This window comes from Zootoca vivipara, chromosome 8 (genome assembly GCF_963506605.1).
Source record: "Zootoca vivipara chromosome 8, rZooViv1.1, whole genome shotgun sequence".
Classification (NCBI taxonomy): Eukaryota; Metazoa; Chordata; class Lepidosauria; order Squamata; family Lacertidae; genus Zootoca; species Zootoca vivipara.
The window spans coordinates 81,525,790-81,541,730 of NC_083283.1; the positions used below are offsets into that span (position 1 = coordinate 81,525,790).

The 15,941-nt window shown below is 44.8% G+C and overlaps 1 protein-coding gene across 3 annotated transcripts in view; it reads right to left on the minus strand.

The window, feature by feature from the left end:
* The window catches only part of ENOX1 (ecto-NOX disulfide-thiol exchanger 1), a 270,937-nt gene that overhangs the window by 18,321 nt on the left and 236,675 nt on the right, over positions 1 to 15,941 (minus strand). For all 3 annotated transcript variants that reach the window (XM_035103504.2, XM_035103500.2, XM_060278089.1), the window contains 2 exons: positions 9,993 to 10,177; positions 761 to 868 (listed from right to left, as the gene is read on the minus strand). In XM_035103504.2, coding sequence (XP_034959395.1) covers positions 761 to 868; positions 9,993 to 10,177 — 293 coding nt within the window. The remainder of the gene's footprint in view (positions 1 to 760; positions 869 to 9,992; positions 10,178 to 15,941) is intronic.

Here is a 15,941-nt window from a genome sequence, read left to right on the forward strand (position 1 = left end):
ACTGGGGATCTTTTGCTGTCACCACAATTCACTCCCCTGCGCGCATGCATCTGCATGAATGAGACAGGAGATGCTAAACTCATTTTACCCGCTACTGGTCTTCAAAGAAATGGCTGTTTCATTTGAAATACGTTTGCTTTTCCGGCATATTTAGCTTCCCCCAAATCCATTTGTCTTCAGATAGAAAAACACTCAGGCATTGCTGGTATCTGTGTGGAGGAAAATGCGCTACAAGGGATGAGATTAAAGATCTCCCGCTGCCAAAGAGGCATGGCTCTATTAAGCCTTGACACTGTCTTCTTCAACTCTACTGTATGCTCCTTTAAAACCAGTGGTGCCTCGCTAGACGAAATTAATTCGTTCCACGGGTCTTTTCTTATAGCGAAAAATTCGTCTAGCGAATCCCATAGGAATGCATTGATTTATTTTATTTTATTTTTGCCCATAGGAACGCATTAATTGAATTTCAATGCATTCCTATGGGAAACCGCGATTCGCTAGACGAATTTTTCGTAAAACACATTCGTCTAGCGAGGCAAGCTCCGCTCGAAAAATCATTTCGTTAAGCGGAAATTTCGTTAAGCAGGGCATTCGTTAAGCGAGGCACCGCTGTGCAAACAACAGTAAGGACATGGATCATATGCGATTAACAAGAGAGAGACAACGAAATCCGTGTTGGACTAATTTCAAATGCTACTGGGCCAAGTTTTCAGTACCAAGGCACAAGGAACCCAGCTCTGCTAATAGAGCTCGCACTCACCTGGTCCTGAAGAATTTTCAGTATCGTCTGGGTGTGTGTGTGATCTTCTTTTGCTTGCTCAAGTTCTGACTTTTTATTGTTTAACTCTTCTTGGATTTTCAACAATTGCTGCATGGGAAAAAATAAAAAAGATGTTTCTCGATTACCGATGCCTGAGCCTGTGAATAAATGTTCGCGATTGCAGAGTCTCATGCAAGCCACACTGCTCATTTTCCGCTTTTATTGCTGTGACTGTTGTGTCTAAGCTGAACAAGACATAAATTATATCTGTCTGCATTTTCTGCCACTCAGCAGAGAAATGCACTTCTCTTAATGTAACAAATAGCTCAACCACACATTAGAACACAAACTCCTGGTTGGATATGCCATCAGCGGAGGAACCGTCACATCCGTCTGAGCCAAAGCCTTCTTTGTAGACACTCTGATTTTAATACTTTAAGGTAAACACTTCAGCCCCTAAATAATTTCCTAATGCAGTCCTTTAATATAATTAGTCACTGGGCCACAGCCACCTCATTCTACCCAAGGCCATAATCTTAAATGCATCAATGCTGAGTTGCCAAGAAGGCAAAGATGGCTTTTCTTCCCGAGCTGCTATTGTAGAGTTGGATTGTGTCTGTGAGAACGGAGCCTGCAAAAAAAGGAAACTGCTGCTCGGAATTATCCAAAGATTGGATGACCGATGATGGTCTCTATGTGGGAACTCTTAAGCTTTCCAAAAAGGGCGTCATATTGACCAGTCCAGTATGGAACCACATAATAGGATGAAGGCAGACGTTCAGCACGTGGTTTCCCTGAAAACACTTTCCTCGTCATGCAATGATTATTCTAACATGAGGGGGCAGTATGTGCCCGGGCAGTGATGACAAAGTGGAGGGTGCCAGGGTGTACCAGTGAATGCAGTCACAGGCATAGAGAAATATGCACTGATGATGGTAGGCCCAGATTTGGAGAAAGACTGGGCATCTCAAGGCCACGGGGATCTTGTGAACCCAGGAGTTACTGGGTTGCCCTGCCAGCCAGAGCTCCAGCTTGATGGTGCTTCTTGTGAATGCAGATTTGAACATGGATGAAGCAGCCAACTGTGTGTATTGCAGAGATGTGGGGTGTATGGGGTGTTAGCAGAAGGGGTAGGACCTCTGGGCAGGGGACCCATGCTCCATCTGGGGTAGTTGGTCCACCTTTCGTCCCTACCCTGCACTCGCCTCTCACCTGTGGCTCCTAGAAGCTGTCAGCATGAAACAGCAGCCACACCTTGGGAAAAGCTTCAACTGGCCACCTAAACCAGGTGAGGGTAGCCGATGGGTCTCAAACCCTCAGTGACTTAGGGACTTCCCCTGCATGCGAAGACAGGCTCTGGCAGATTGAGCAGATGAGACCAATAGTGGGCTCAATGGCCAAGAAGATGGGGCTTGTCAACCTGGGAGTGTAGCCCATCCAGGAGAAGGAAACTTCTAATCATAAACCTCCAATGCCTTGTGGGATATCTTCAGGAGAAGTAAAAAACTGAGGGGTAAACCCTACACAAATCTGAAGTGGAGCCCTAAGACGGTTGGATGGTGCCTTGTACCGCCTTCTTCCAGCAACTCCTGCAGCCAAGCTGGTGCAAAACGTCTTGCTCTGCTTTCTTTTGGTGAGACCAAAAGGGAGGGTGTTCCACAGGGTCGGTGCCACTACCGAGAAGGCCCTCTCCTCTCTTCTTGCAGTGAGGGAACCACTAGAAGGCCTTCAGATCTGGTCCAAAATGACCCCAAGGCTGCACACCCAATTCAGGACTAGGGAGTCCCCCACAACCACCCACCCCCTGTCCCCCAGAAACAGTGCTTCTGTCTTGCTGGGATTCAACTTCAATCTTTTAGCCGCCAGCCATCCTCCAACCGCTTTGACACGCCCACACAGGACCTTCACCGCCTTCACTGGTTCCAATTTTAAAGAGAGGTAGAACCGGGACTTTTTTTCCAGCCAGAGCTCACCGGAGCTCAGCTCCCGCACCTCTCAGGTGGGCACCATTACTATTCTAATGGTGAGCTCTGGCACCTCTTTTTCTAGAAAAATAGCATTTGGTAGAGCTGAGTATCATCCGCATATTGGTGAACACCCAGCCCAACCCACTTGGTGATCTCTCCCAGCAGTAAGGTAAAGGTAAAAGGACCCCTGACCATTAGGTCCAGTCGTGACCGACTCTGGGGTTGCGGCGCTCATCTCACATTATTGGCTGAAGGAGCCGGCGTACAGCTTCCAGGTCATGTGGCCAGCATGACAAAGCTGCTTCTGGCGAACCAGAGCAGCACACGGAAACACCGTTTACCTTCCCGCTGTAGCGGTCCCTATTTATCTATTTGCACTTTGACGTGCTTTCGAACTGCTAGGTTGGCAGGAGCTGGGACCGAGCAACGGGATCTCACCCCATCGCAGGGATTCGAACCACCGACCTTCTGATCGGCAAGCTCTAGGCTCTGTGGTTTAACCCACAGTGCCACCTGGGTACCTGGGTCCCCAGCAGTATCATGATGTTAAAAAGCATTGGGGAGAGGACGGAGCATTGGGGAGAGGACGGAGCTCTGAGACACCCCACAAATGAGAACCCAGGGATCCAAACACTTCCCCCCCCAACACCACTTCCTTTAAATAAGCTGTTGGGCAGGTCAGCTTCAAACCTATTAATGAATGGACAATTGTTACAAATAGCGAAAATTCAATGCCTTCAATTATTATTATTATTATTATTATTATTATTATTATTATTATTATACTTGCAGTTATCAGGGCAGTTCACAGAATATTGAACCATGAAGCATCTTAATGTTTTTGATTTTAATGTATGGTGAAGTATTTGGTCAAAGACAGACAATTCTCAAGTTACTTAAATTATCCTCTGCTGGTTTACTGAGAAGTAATCCCCACTGAGTTCACTGGAACTCAGCCTTTGGTGAATGTGCAGCTGATTAGGGGGTGCTGAAATACTAACGCTGAAGCCTTCAGCTATGGGCCAATACTCAAGTGAAGTGCAGATGTGGGGAGGTAAAGGGCGGAAAGAAGCAAAGCAAATCAAGGCCAGGCAGGGCTGGCGCTTCCATTTAGGCAAACTAGGCCTTGGCCTAGGGCGCCGAAATGGAGGGGGCGCTGTCGAGCCTGCCCGCCGGCCGCCAGCGCCGGGAGCAACGAGTGAGCGGTAGCGGCGGTGGCAGCGCCCGTAGCTGAAGCCTTCAGCTATGGGTGCTGTTGCTGCCGACGCCGACGCTCCCTCGCTGTCGCGGCCGCTGAAGAGCTCACAGCGTCCCCTCCATAGGCGGAAGGCGTGCGAGCCGAAATGAGCGCTCAGCGCCCTCCCGCCTATGGAGGGGACACAGCGGCGTCAGCATGTGCCGGGGGGAGGCGCCAGAAGGTGATTTAGCCTAGGGCGCAAAAAGCCCTAGCACCGTGCCTGAGGCCAGGGGCTGTAACCTGTAGATTCTGGATGCCACCACAGGATGGGAAGATTGAATGAGCCTTGTTAAAGCTAAAGCTCTTGCAATGGGGTTCTAAGATGAATAGGAACACCCCCCCCCCAAGTCTCTGCTGCCATATACAGAGTAATTCAAAAAGGTGAAAATAGCACTTAAAAATTATCTTTGCAGATAGTCAGTTTAGCTAATTTCTTGAAACCCTGTGCTCATTCTCTTCCTGCAGCCATCATCCCGTGTCTCAGATCTCATAAATACACCACAGAAAAATCACCATCTCAAAACCAATCTTGAGTGTTTCTGAAGCATTAAATATAAAAAAGCACTATAGACAAAAGCTGGGTTGCTCAAGCCTCTGCAATGAACATTGTCAGCATGGCCAGGAATGCTAACACCCTTGAAATGCTCCCAAGCATACGCAAATTCCAAAGGGCAATGCAGTATTGCGTGAATTGTTGCTAGTAGCACCCTGCCACAATGTCTTATCCTCTCGAAACACGAGAATGTGTAAGTTCATCTGATAATTGGTACACATAATGCGCAAACACAACCCACTTATATAGGAAGCTACAACTGAATAAGAGTAATCTGGGGCTTTGGGGTGCACTGGATCAGGTAAAAGTAAAGATAAGGGACCCCTGACCATTAGGTCCAGTCGTGACCGACACTGGGGTTGCGCGCTCATCTCGCATTATTGGTCGAGGGAGCCGGCGTATAGCTTCCAGGTCATGTGGCCAGCATGACAAAGCCGCTTCTGGCAAACCAGAGCAGCACATGGAAACGCCGTTTACCTTCCCGCTGTAGCGGTTCCTATTTATCTACTCGCATTTTGACATGCTTTTGAACTGCTAGGTTGGCAGGAGCTGGGACCGAGCAACGGGAGCTCACCCCGTCACAGGGATTCGAACCGCAGACCTTCTGATCAGCAAGCCCTAGGCTCAGTGGTTTAACCACAGCACCACCTGGGTGTGGTATGTACTGTATATCAAATACATCTGTGGTTCCCAAACTCTCTCCCCCCCCCCCGGATGAAGCAACTGAAAATTGGCAAGTGTCTCGGCAGACTTAAGAATTTTTCCTGCCTGTTCTTGTAACTGTAATGGTGGTGCTAGATGCCATAATTTTTAATGGTATTTTATTGTTTCTTTTATTTCAGAGCTGGCACGCTGAATTGTTCTTACCACCCCTGCCCCAAGCAAGACAGATAACTTTTAAACTCTCTGCCTTGCTTACTGGGCTTTGGGGGGAGGGTTTCACGAGATCTTGGGGGGGGGGCGCATCTGAAATCTTGTGAGAGCCTCCAGAGTCCACTTAGAAGCAGTATAAATATAATTAAAAATAAATATGTAGACTTAATGTGGACATGCCATAGAATTTTTCTCCTCCAATATTCTCAGCACAGTTTCAAGGACCTGAAATGTAGTCCTAGACCACAGTTGAAGAGCCACTGTATGAAATTATTAGCATACATAAAATAAGTGAGGTCACAACTTGACTATGCATTGATTAAAAAAAAAGTCGTGAGTATCTATGGTCAAGAGAACAACTGCCTCACCCTCAATATATATCCTTTTAAATGTGTTTCTGGGAGGGGGTTATTGGTTTATTTTTGTCTCTATTTTTATGGTGTATTTTGTGTTCTCAACTTGTATTTTTTATGTTGTGGACCACCCTGTGATCTTAGGATGAAGAGCAGTGTGCAGATTGCATAAATAATAATAATAATATACCTTATTGGCAATCTGGCTTATCCTGTGTTATCTCAATTCACAACCACCCCTATGGACTTCATTCCCCTAATTTCAATCCAGGGCTCACGTATGAGTCCAGTAAACATCATGACATTAAGTTGCTCTGCTACCGCTGCCTCATTCCTGCCCCAATTCAAGAAATGCCTATCTGCCAACTCTGGCTTGAAATGTGCATCTCTTACACCAGAATAACACAACATCTTAGAATATAATGCATTTTCCCTTTCCAGAACCCTGCATGACATTTAGCCTGCTAATCTACTCTGTATCATTCCAATTCTAGTATATGTGCTGCCAAAGCAACATTTATTCTAGAAATATTCTGCAATCCATACTGAATGATTCGTTGCCATTTTTTGTCACTAGTGTTTTAAGTCCCCCCCCCCCCGAACTACAGAACCTGAGAATCTTAATAACTGTCAGGTTACAGATGACACCTCATGTGAATAATTTAAAATTATAACCAGCTATTCAGTAGCAAAACAAAACTCAACATTAGATTTTGAGATCTGCTCCCAGTTTTTGGAGTAGCGGTATGAGATATAGGAAACTGCAACTTTTATATAGTCTCTCTCTCTCTCTCTCTCTCTCTCTCTCTCTCTCTCTCTCTCTCTCTCTCTCTCTCTCTCTCCATTACAAATGGACACTAAATGAAAAGCTTGCCATCAGGTTCTTAAACCAATCATTGAAAGTCTCATTCAGGTGAGTCAGCTCTCCTGAATCCTGTCCCCCCAGAGCATCATATGAATCAGAAACCAGGAGGCAATAATCTCCGTATCCCATTACAACCCCCACAATCCATTTAGTTTACAGATCCATTCACAGACCCCAGCCAATATTATTTTCTCCTTAATTCCATTCTTTTAAAAGCACTCTTATTCTTATTTAGGCTTTTTGCAAAATGGGAAAGGAAAAACAAAAACTTATTAAAAAACCCTTATATTCTCCCCTTCCCACCTTTGCAAAGTTACCTTTAGAGGAAAAGAGTGGAATATTATAATCTATATTTCGTTTCCAAAAGGACCATCTTTCTATAAATTATTGAGCAGTGCAGAGGACTCTTTTTTGAGAACCCAGTTTAGTCTCTAATGCAATCTCCCATGTGCAGGTGAAAAACTCATTCAAGGGCTGGATCAGGCATGTGGTGTTGGCAGGGAAGGAGGAAAAGTCAATAGGGGCAGAAAAAAAAACTTTGTGGAAAAATGCAGGAATGAGTACTATGTTTTCTTGTGAGCTTGGGGCAACCGGTTGACCCCTAAGGGAGACAAAGCCCTAGGCCAGAGTCTGATGCAGCATAGGCACTCCATATATTTCTTCAAAAATGTGGGCAGTAGAAGGGACAAGGAGACGGAAGGAGCCTGTTAGAGCAGAAGCAAAATATCATAGCTATCTGTGAAAGCACAGGGATTTTGGGACATGAGAACCTTCTGCTGCAAATTTTGTTCTGCACCAGCAAAACTGGACGCCTTCATTTGCCCCAGATGCAACAAAACATGTCTCTCTTGTGTTGGCCTCTACAGCTACAGCAGGCGCTGTAACTCTCCCCTCTATTGTCTTCACCTCCTCTACTGACTTCACCTCCTCTATTGTCTCTTGAGACAGATGCCAAAAATAATTTGCTCCTAATTTAGATGTGAGCTGGATGGAATACCTGTTTTTAAGGTCAAGGGAATGGAAGAGATAAGTCTCGAATGCATTTTTTCAGAGCTAAATTCTGTAGTTTCCTCATTCAGTTCCATCACGAGATCAGGTAAAGCATATCTCATTTGTTACCATGGATACAGGACATTATTTCCATTTGTTTGTTAGAGATCTCATACTGGGTGTGAAATTAAACTGTAACGTAGCTCTATGAGGAGAATTATCTCAAAAAAGTATAAGGGCCTGAACTGCCCTTAAATCAAATGGATTTCCATTTCCAAACAATATCAATTGCAAAGGTTGCCATTTTTATACCCAAGGGGGGGGAAAATGATAATACAATTTTTGATTGCCCAGTCCTTTAAATGTGGGAAGAAATCTTGAAAAGAAAAAAAGAGAAAAGAAGAACTGGTAGCAGTAGCTTGCAAATAAACCACTGTTGCCATATTTACCTTATTTTTCAACAGAAAAAAATGCACTTATTTTCGCTGATAGGCTTCTTCCTCAGATAGAGGGCTTTTCCAAAAGATTAGATAATTGCATAAATAATGTGCAGTCTTTATGTGCAGCTGAAGTAGATACAAACACCCTTCTCCCAGCAGTTGCAGAGGAATTAAAATGGCAGAGGAATAAAAATGTGTTTTTCCCAGCTGGAACTTGGTTGTAAGGATATCACATTTTCCCCATACTCAAGCATTATTTTGTTCCTAGTAATGGGGACGACAGAGGACGAGATGGTTGGTCAGTGTTCTCGAAGCTACGAACATAAGTTTGACCAAACTGCGGGAGGCAGTGCAAGACAGGAGTGCCTGGCGTGCTATGGTCCATGGGGTCACGAAGAGTCGGACACGACTAAACGACTAAACAACAATAAGTAAAGCACAATTCTCCAACAAATGTCAATGAGCATTTATTGGCTACTACTTCCGTGACAAACCTAGACAGCATCTTAAAAAGCAGAGACATCACCTTGCCTACAAAGGTCCGTATAGTTAAAGCTATGGTTTTCCCAGTAGTGATGTATGGAAGTGAGAGCTGGACCATAAAGAAGGCTGATCGCCGAAGAATTGATGCTTTTGAATTATGGTGCTGGAGGAGACTCTTGAGAGTCCCATGGACTGCAAGAAGATCAAACCTATCCATTCTGAAGGAAATCAGCCCTGGGTGCTCACTGGAAGGACAGATCCTGAAGCTGAGGCTCCAATACTTTGGCCACCTCATGAGAAGAGAAGACTCCCTGGAAAAGACCCTGATGTTGGGAAAGATTGAGGGCACAAGGAGAAGGGGACGACAGAGGACGAGATGGTTGGACAGTGTTCTCAAAGCTACAAACATGAGTTTGACCAAACTGCGGGAGGCAGTGGAAGACAGGAGTGCCTGGCGTGCTCTGGTCCATAGGGTCACAAAGAGTCAGACACGACTAAACGACTAAGCAACAACAACTTCCGTGTTCACAAACAACTAGGAATACACTCTCCAATGCTTGAGCAATTCTGAATTCTTCTCTCTGCACCTTTATTTTAATGACTTGGTGCTTTCTGCTGTACATCTCCAACAGCAGAATTCATGTACTTTCAAAAAACGTGTCTGAGAACATGTACAGATGGATAAATATCAGCAAGTCTATTTCCTCTTTTGAAATATTGCCCTGACATTTAATTATGCTTTAAAAGGTAAAGGGACCCCTGACCATTAGGTCCAGTCGTGACCGACTCTGGGGTTGCGCGCTCATCTCACATTATTGGCCGAGGGAGCCGGCGTACAGCTTCCAGGTCATGTGGCCAGCATGACAAAGCCGCTTCTGGCAAACCAAAGCAGCACATGGAAACGCTGCTTACCTTCCCACTGTAGCGGTTCCTATTTATCTACTTGCATTTTTGACGTGCTTTTGAACTGCTAGGTTGGCAGGAGCTGGGACCGAGCAACGGGAGCTCACCCCGTCACAGGGATTCGAACCGCCGACCTTCTGATCAGCAAGCCCTAGGCTCAGTGGTTTAACCACAGCGCCACCTGGTTAATTATGCTTTACACCCCTACATTTTAACATTTTAGTTTGTGAAGGCACACTCCCTGTACCACCGAGGGGAACATACACATATTGAAAGAAAAGAAAAGAAAAGAAAAGAAAAGAAAAGAAAAGAAAAGAAAAGGCAGATAATTTTTAAAGGTTTTTTTTTTAAAAAAATTATGTGTTAAATTTTAAATAATGAGCACACTCAGCTTCTCCATTGTTTGGGTTACAGGAGTAATAATCAGTTCTCTTCCAGAGCAGTGTGCCAAATTTGGCTGGGGGGGGGCTTTTCTGGTGACTGCTCTCAATTGCACGTATGTCCCCCAGCATGCGCCAGTTGGGGAGGATTATTTTAAAAACAGTTCAAACCTCTAGTTAAGGCGTACCTGCTGCATGCCTTGTAACGTTTGCTGCAAGAACTGCAACTGCTGGTCCTTTGTCAGGCTTTCTTCCGTTCGAAAGAGCTGCCCTTTCTCTTGCTTCAGGAGTTCAACTTCATTTCGGTAAGCGTCCAGTTGCCACCGGAGACTGTCATTCTCTTCCTTAAGTGCATAAGCTTGAGCAGCTAAGGCTGAAAGAAGAGAAACACTCTGGTAGTTAATATAATGGAATCACATTCAACAGGTAACAAGAAATTCATTTGCAGGCCGGCAGATAATCTTAGATAAAGCCAATTTGCAGCGGAACACAAAGAAGCTTAATTCAGACACACAACAGAACATGGTTTTGTCAACCGCAGATTAGAACTCAAACCCCGGTATGAGCTTTCAGGGATACACCAGGCAAACAGTGATTTAGGCCTGCTTTTCTGCATTATTTTCCTCTGCAACTGAGAGTCTCAAAAGGTGTTCTGAATTGTTCCCTGGAAAGTGGGGCTGGCGTATTTTAGATTTGGTGCCAAATGCAATCTCCACTGGGATTGGTTACATGCAGCAGCTCCTAATTGCTTATTGGTCCAAACAGTGCTTGAAGTCAGTACTGATCAGCTGATCGGTGGGGACTTCAAGCCCCACTTGGATTGGCTCAGCATGGTTTGCAATACTTTGTCCCGCCTCAACATTTGGCAGGTGGAACATGGGGCTCAATGCTGGACGGCTGACCCCAGCTTCCCTCTCTAGGAGGATGCCGCTAAAAGTGTTTTGGGTTATGTGGAGGGACATCTCCCCCCCAGCTGGAGCTCAGTGGAACTCAGTTATGGCACCTCTCAGGTGGGCGCCATTGCCATTGTAAGAGAACAAGGAAGACCTTCCTGCACCTCTTTCGCTAGAAAAATAGACAATAGCTATGAAGACAGGTTAAACTTTCAGCTGGTTTCCACTGTACAAGTTAACAAAACATTTCCCACAGTGACATTGATTGATAATTTCTATTAGCCGCATCTTTGGGGGAAATAATAGAACCATAGAGTTGGAAGGAAGCAAGGAGATCATCTAGTCAAAACCTTGTGGTGCAGGATGCAACTACAGTATCCTTGACAGATGAGTGTCCAGCCTCTGCTTACACACCACCTCCTGAGAACCACACATTCTACTACAGTGGTACCTGGGTTTAAGTACTCAATTGGTTCCGGGGAGCCATTCGCTTCCCGAAAAGTATTTAATCCGAGCGCTGCTTCTACGCATGCATGAACCGCACAGATTGCTTCTGCGCATGCGCGTGCTGCAGAACCCGGAAGTAAACACTTCCGGGTCTGTGGAATACTTAAACTGAAAGTACCGGTACTCAAAGCGGAGCGTTCTCAAACCGAGGTATGACCGTACTGAAAAGTTCTTAATGTTAGAGAGTTTGATTTCCTGCAGTTTCCATCCATTGGCTCTAATCTTGCCCTCTGAAGCAACAAAAAACAACAAGTCTCTCCATCTTCTGCATAACAGCCCTATACACATATATGCTGAGGGTAATGGGAGCGGTTAATGTGCATAACAACCAGCCATTGTGCACATTCACCAGACCTCATGGAGAATGTGCACAATATGCCTAATCTCCAGTCTCCAAGAAACGTGCTATTGTTTCCGATTTGCACACATACTGCGGGTCAGTACTAGAGATGAAAACCAAGATTTCCCCTTTGAATTCTTTCCTCAGCACTGGGCTATGCATAGACAGAGAAATTATGGAACAGAACCAAATGATATAAAATGCAAATGCTCTGAAAAAAAATGTTGGCACTACAGAAGCATTACTGCATTAGTAGCATTGAAAGACACTTAAGTCATTTCCTTAGGAAGCTGCATTTGGCCCCTTTTCAATTTAGAATGGCAGCTTTATTATCATAACAGATAGCAGGTGTTTGTGAGGAAATCGATTAGTATGCAGAGATGGAAATTACATTTAGCAAATGAATTGCACCGTCTGCAGTGTAGACTGAAATTTGTGTAGCAAAATGCAGGAAGCTATAAAGATCGCACCAGCAACATTATTTAAATAAATTATTTGAGCATAAATATAGACAGGACGGCCAACGTGTTATCTAGCATTTTAGGGACACTGCTATGCTCCTACAGAAAAAACTTTCCTCTTGGCAACATTGAGGACTTTTTGGCTTAGTAAATAAATATTGTATATTATTTATTCTGGTACTGTTGTGAATTCACATCGCTATAAAACAGCTGTAATCAAATTCATAACTGCAAACAATTCCACGAGCATTCATAAGTAAGGGTACGTTATTGATTCACGCCAGCGATTGCGTAATTCTCACGTTCTATATTATGGAATCTTTAATTGTCATCTGACAGGAGCGGTATATGTAAATTATATGAAGCATGAACTTCAAAAGGCATGGGAACCTACTTCAGAAAAGAGTCCATTTCCCCTTGCAGAACCATAAAGCTGAATGCTGAAGTATTTCTTATGACAAACTGGGAAGGCTTTGCAGGCACGCCTGAAAGCAGGTGGTATTCCCTAGTGGGTGCAGCAGACACATGTGCAACTGCCTCCATGGCACCAGCAACTCTGCTGCTTACTTGCAAATCTAGTGCGCCTGCAGGGCAAGTCACGTGGAGGTGACCTCACCACCATCTCAGCCCCATCGAGGTAGGTGGCAGTAGTGCTGGGAGGATGGCTCTACCCACCCCACAGGCTGCTACCATAGGGAAACCCCAAAACCAAGTGCAGTAGCTTAGCGAGATGCTGACAAGTGGACAGGTGGGGAGGAGCTGTTTTCTACAAAGGTTGCTGGGAAGGAGGAGGAGGAAGGACGATAACTTTATGCGGTGCTGCCTGGAAGAAGATGCACCGAGAGACCAGGGAGCATGATTGGCTGCTGGAGCTATGGAAGGGGCGATGAGAGACACTCTTGGGGTGTTATGCACCTGCTCCATGGAAGGCTTTAGGTGTAGTAAGGTAAAGGTAAAGGGACCCCTGACCATTAGGTCCAGTCGTGACCGACTCTGGGGCTGCGGCGCTCATCTTCCAGGTTCCAGGTCATGTGGTCAGCATGACTAAGCCGCTTCTGGCGAACCAGAGCAGCACACGGAAACACTGTTTACCTTCCTGCTGTAAAGGTAAAGGGGCCCCTGACCATCAGGTCCAGTCATGTCTGACTCTGGGGTTGCGGGGCTCATCTCGCTCTATAGGCCGAGGGAGCCGGCGTTTGTCCGCAGACAGCTTCCGGGTCATGTGGCCAGCATGACAAAGCTGCTTCTGGCGAACCAGAGCAGCACACGGAAACACCGTTTACCTTCCCGCCGGAGCGGTCCCTATTTATCTACTTGCACTTTGACATGCTTTCTAACTGCTAGGTGGGCAGGAGCTGGGACCGAGCAACGGGAGCTCACCCCGTTGCAGGGATTCGAACCGCCGACCTTTTGATCAGCAGGCCCTAGACTCTGTGGTTTAACCCACAGTGCCACCTGGGTCCCTTCCTGCTGTAGCAGTACCAATTTATCTACTTGCACTTTGACGTGCTTTCAAACTGCTAGGTTGGCAGGAGTAGGTAAATATGTGTAAATAAACCATATTTCTTAAAGATGCTATTTCATGCCAGTGATATATTCATGGAATGACAGGGAAATTAACAAGTTTTAATCCTCAGTTTAGTAGTCTCCACTCAGCTTATACATGCATGTGTATTAGAATGTATGATAACCTGAAACAGAGTAAAATAATATTTGAAAATGCCCCATCAGAGCCAGCCCATCAAAAAGGAGTAAGCTCAAGCAGGTGTTATCAACACAGAATATGAGAAAAGAGCCAAGAGGAGATGTTCAGAAGCTGACGCGCATAAATATTTATAGTGACTACAGAGATGACACTGTAATATACAATCGCCGTCTCAACAAAGGACACAATGTCATAATGTCGTGCAACATGGTGTCAGAAGAGGCCATCAATCTACAGTGCCAAGATGAGTACTGCATAATGTACAACAAGGGGTCATAGATGTCCTGCCCAGGTACAAATGTTATATAGAAGATGAGGTACTGTAAAGAGAAAAGAATTCAAAAAACCACGGATGCGTTCCGAAATTCCTGGTTAACTTTGACATTCTTTTGAATTAAATATTATTTTTTGATCACCTGTACTCCTCATTGTTATCCCACACTTTCTCATGCACTTTTCCATCACTTTCTGTACTGCAAAAAGTCCAGTTTGTTGCACGAGAGCACCAAATCCACTTTCGCCCCCTGTAGATGTTCTTTCTATTGCACATTCATGATTATTTGTGGTCACGGTGTGATCAGGGCAGTCATATACAACCCCACTTCCAATATTATTTGCGCCTGCAAATGTGTTGGGGCAGGCATATAATTTCTTCATTTTCAGCCGGTCCATATCCTGTAATTTCCTGCTGAAATCCTGTAACATGTCATACCACCAACACTATTGGTTTGTGGTTTTTTTGGTCTTGCATTAGTTGTGCTATAGGTTCTCCAGACAGGAATAATGTGGTTGTATTAGGGACACATCGCGGAACAACTAATAAATCAGCATAAATCCACAACCAACCCTAATGCGCCACAATAAAATACCAGCCTGGAAGGCCCTTAAATTGTGCGATCTGAACTGGCTGGCATGCAATTGAATCTCAACCCCTCAAATATAGCAAAGCTCTGAAAGTGCCTTTAGTTTCCTTCCCTGTTGGCCTGCTTAATTTTTTTGAAGTTACACTTGGAGAAGACTAGACATTTTGGGATAATAAAATTACTTGAGAATATCTTTTGTAAAGTATGGAAACATTAGTTCCTTATAATTGATATAATTTTCTGTGGTTGGTTAAAAGAGAGAGAGAGAGAGAAAGAAAGATTTCCCACACTTGTTGGCATGATTTTAAACAATTTCTTTGGAAGGTTAATTCATCATATCGTAATGTTTTATTCTCACCCAGAAATTACATGAACATTTTCCTCAAGTTCTCAAGTGCCATTAATCAAACATAAAAGTGCTTTGCCTCTCTTCAGCTGAGAAATGGAGCAGTTTGGGGCCATCTCATGAGGTGATTAATAATGGAGTGATTTTTTTTAAAAAAAAGCCTATAGTGTATTTTGTTTTAATTATTATGTTTCTGTTGTCTTAAACCCATAAATCTCCAACTGTGTGGGAAGCTTTCTTAAGGAGCTGAAAATAGTTGCCGTGGGAAAACTTCTGGCCCACTTGAATGGGACTTCAGCTCAACCAATTTTACCTAGATTGAAACCAAAGGCGAAGATCTAAAATGCTGCTTTAGATGTGCCCGGGGTCTTCTGGGATTTTAAGCCCCCCCCGCTCAAAATAGCGGAGCCCCCCCATTTCAAATGATGCAATGCTTTTGATCCAGGCCATATTTATATGCATGCCTACCCAACAGCTGGTGTTTAGGGTATTTTACCAGACCAAACAATACCTTGGAGACGCCCGGAACATTTTTTTAAAAAAAATACCAAAATCACAGAAAATTATTCAAATATTTTTAAAGAGAAGGGCAGGGGGAGGAAATATTTATTGAAGGGGAAAGAACATATGCAGAATTAAAAGGTCTTAAGGGGTGTGTGTTTGTGTGCTTTAGAGCACTGGTTCCCAATTAGCTAAGTCCTGCCAACCTAGCAGTTTGAAAGCATGTCAAAGTGCAAGTAGATAAATAGGTAAATGGCGGGTTTGCGCACGCTGCTCTGGTTCCGCCAGAAGCGGCTTAGTCATGCTGGCCACATGACCCGGAAAAACTGTCTGCAGACAAACGTCGGCTCCCTTGGCCAGTAAAGCGAGATGAGCGCCGCAACTCCAGAGTCGTTCGTGACTGGACTTAACTGTCAGGGCCGTTTTTCAAAAGACAAGCCATGGACCCCCTACTTTTGACATTCCTGATCTCTCTATGGTAGCTTTTGCTATGTGAATGGTGCCGCGGACCCCCTGGGCGG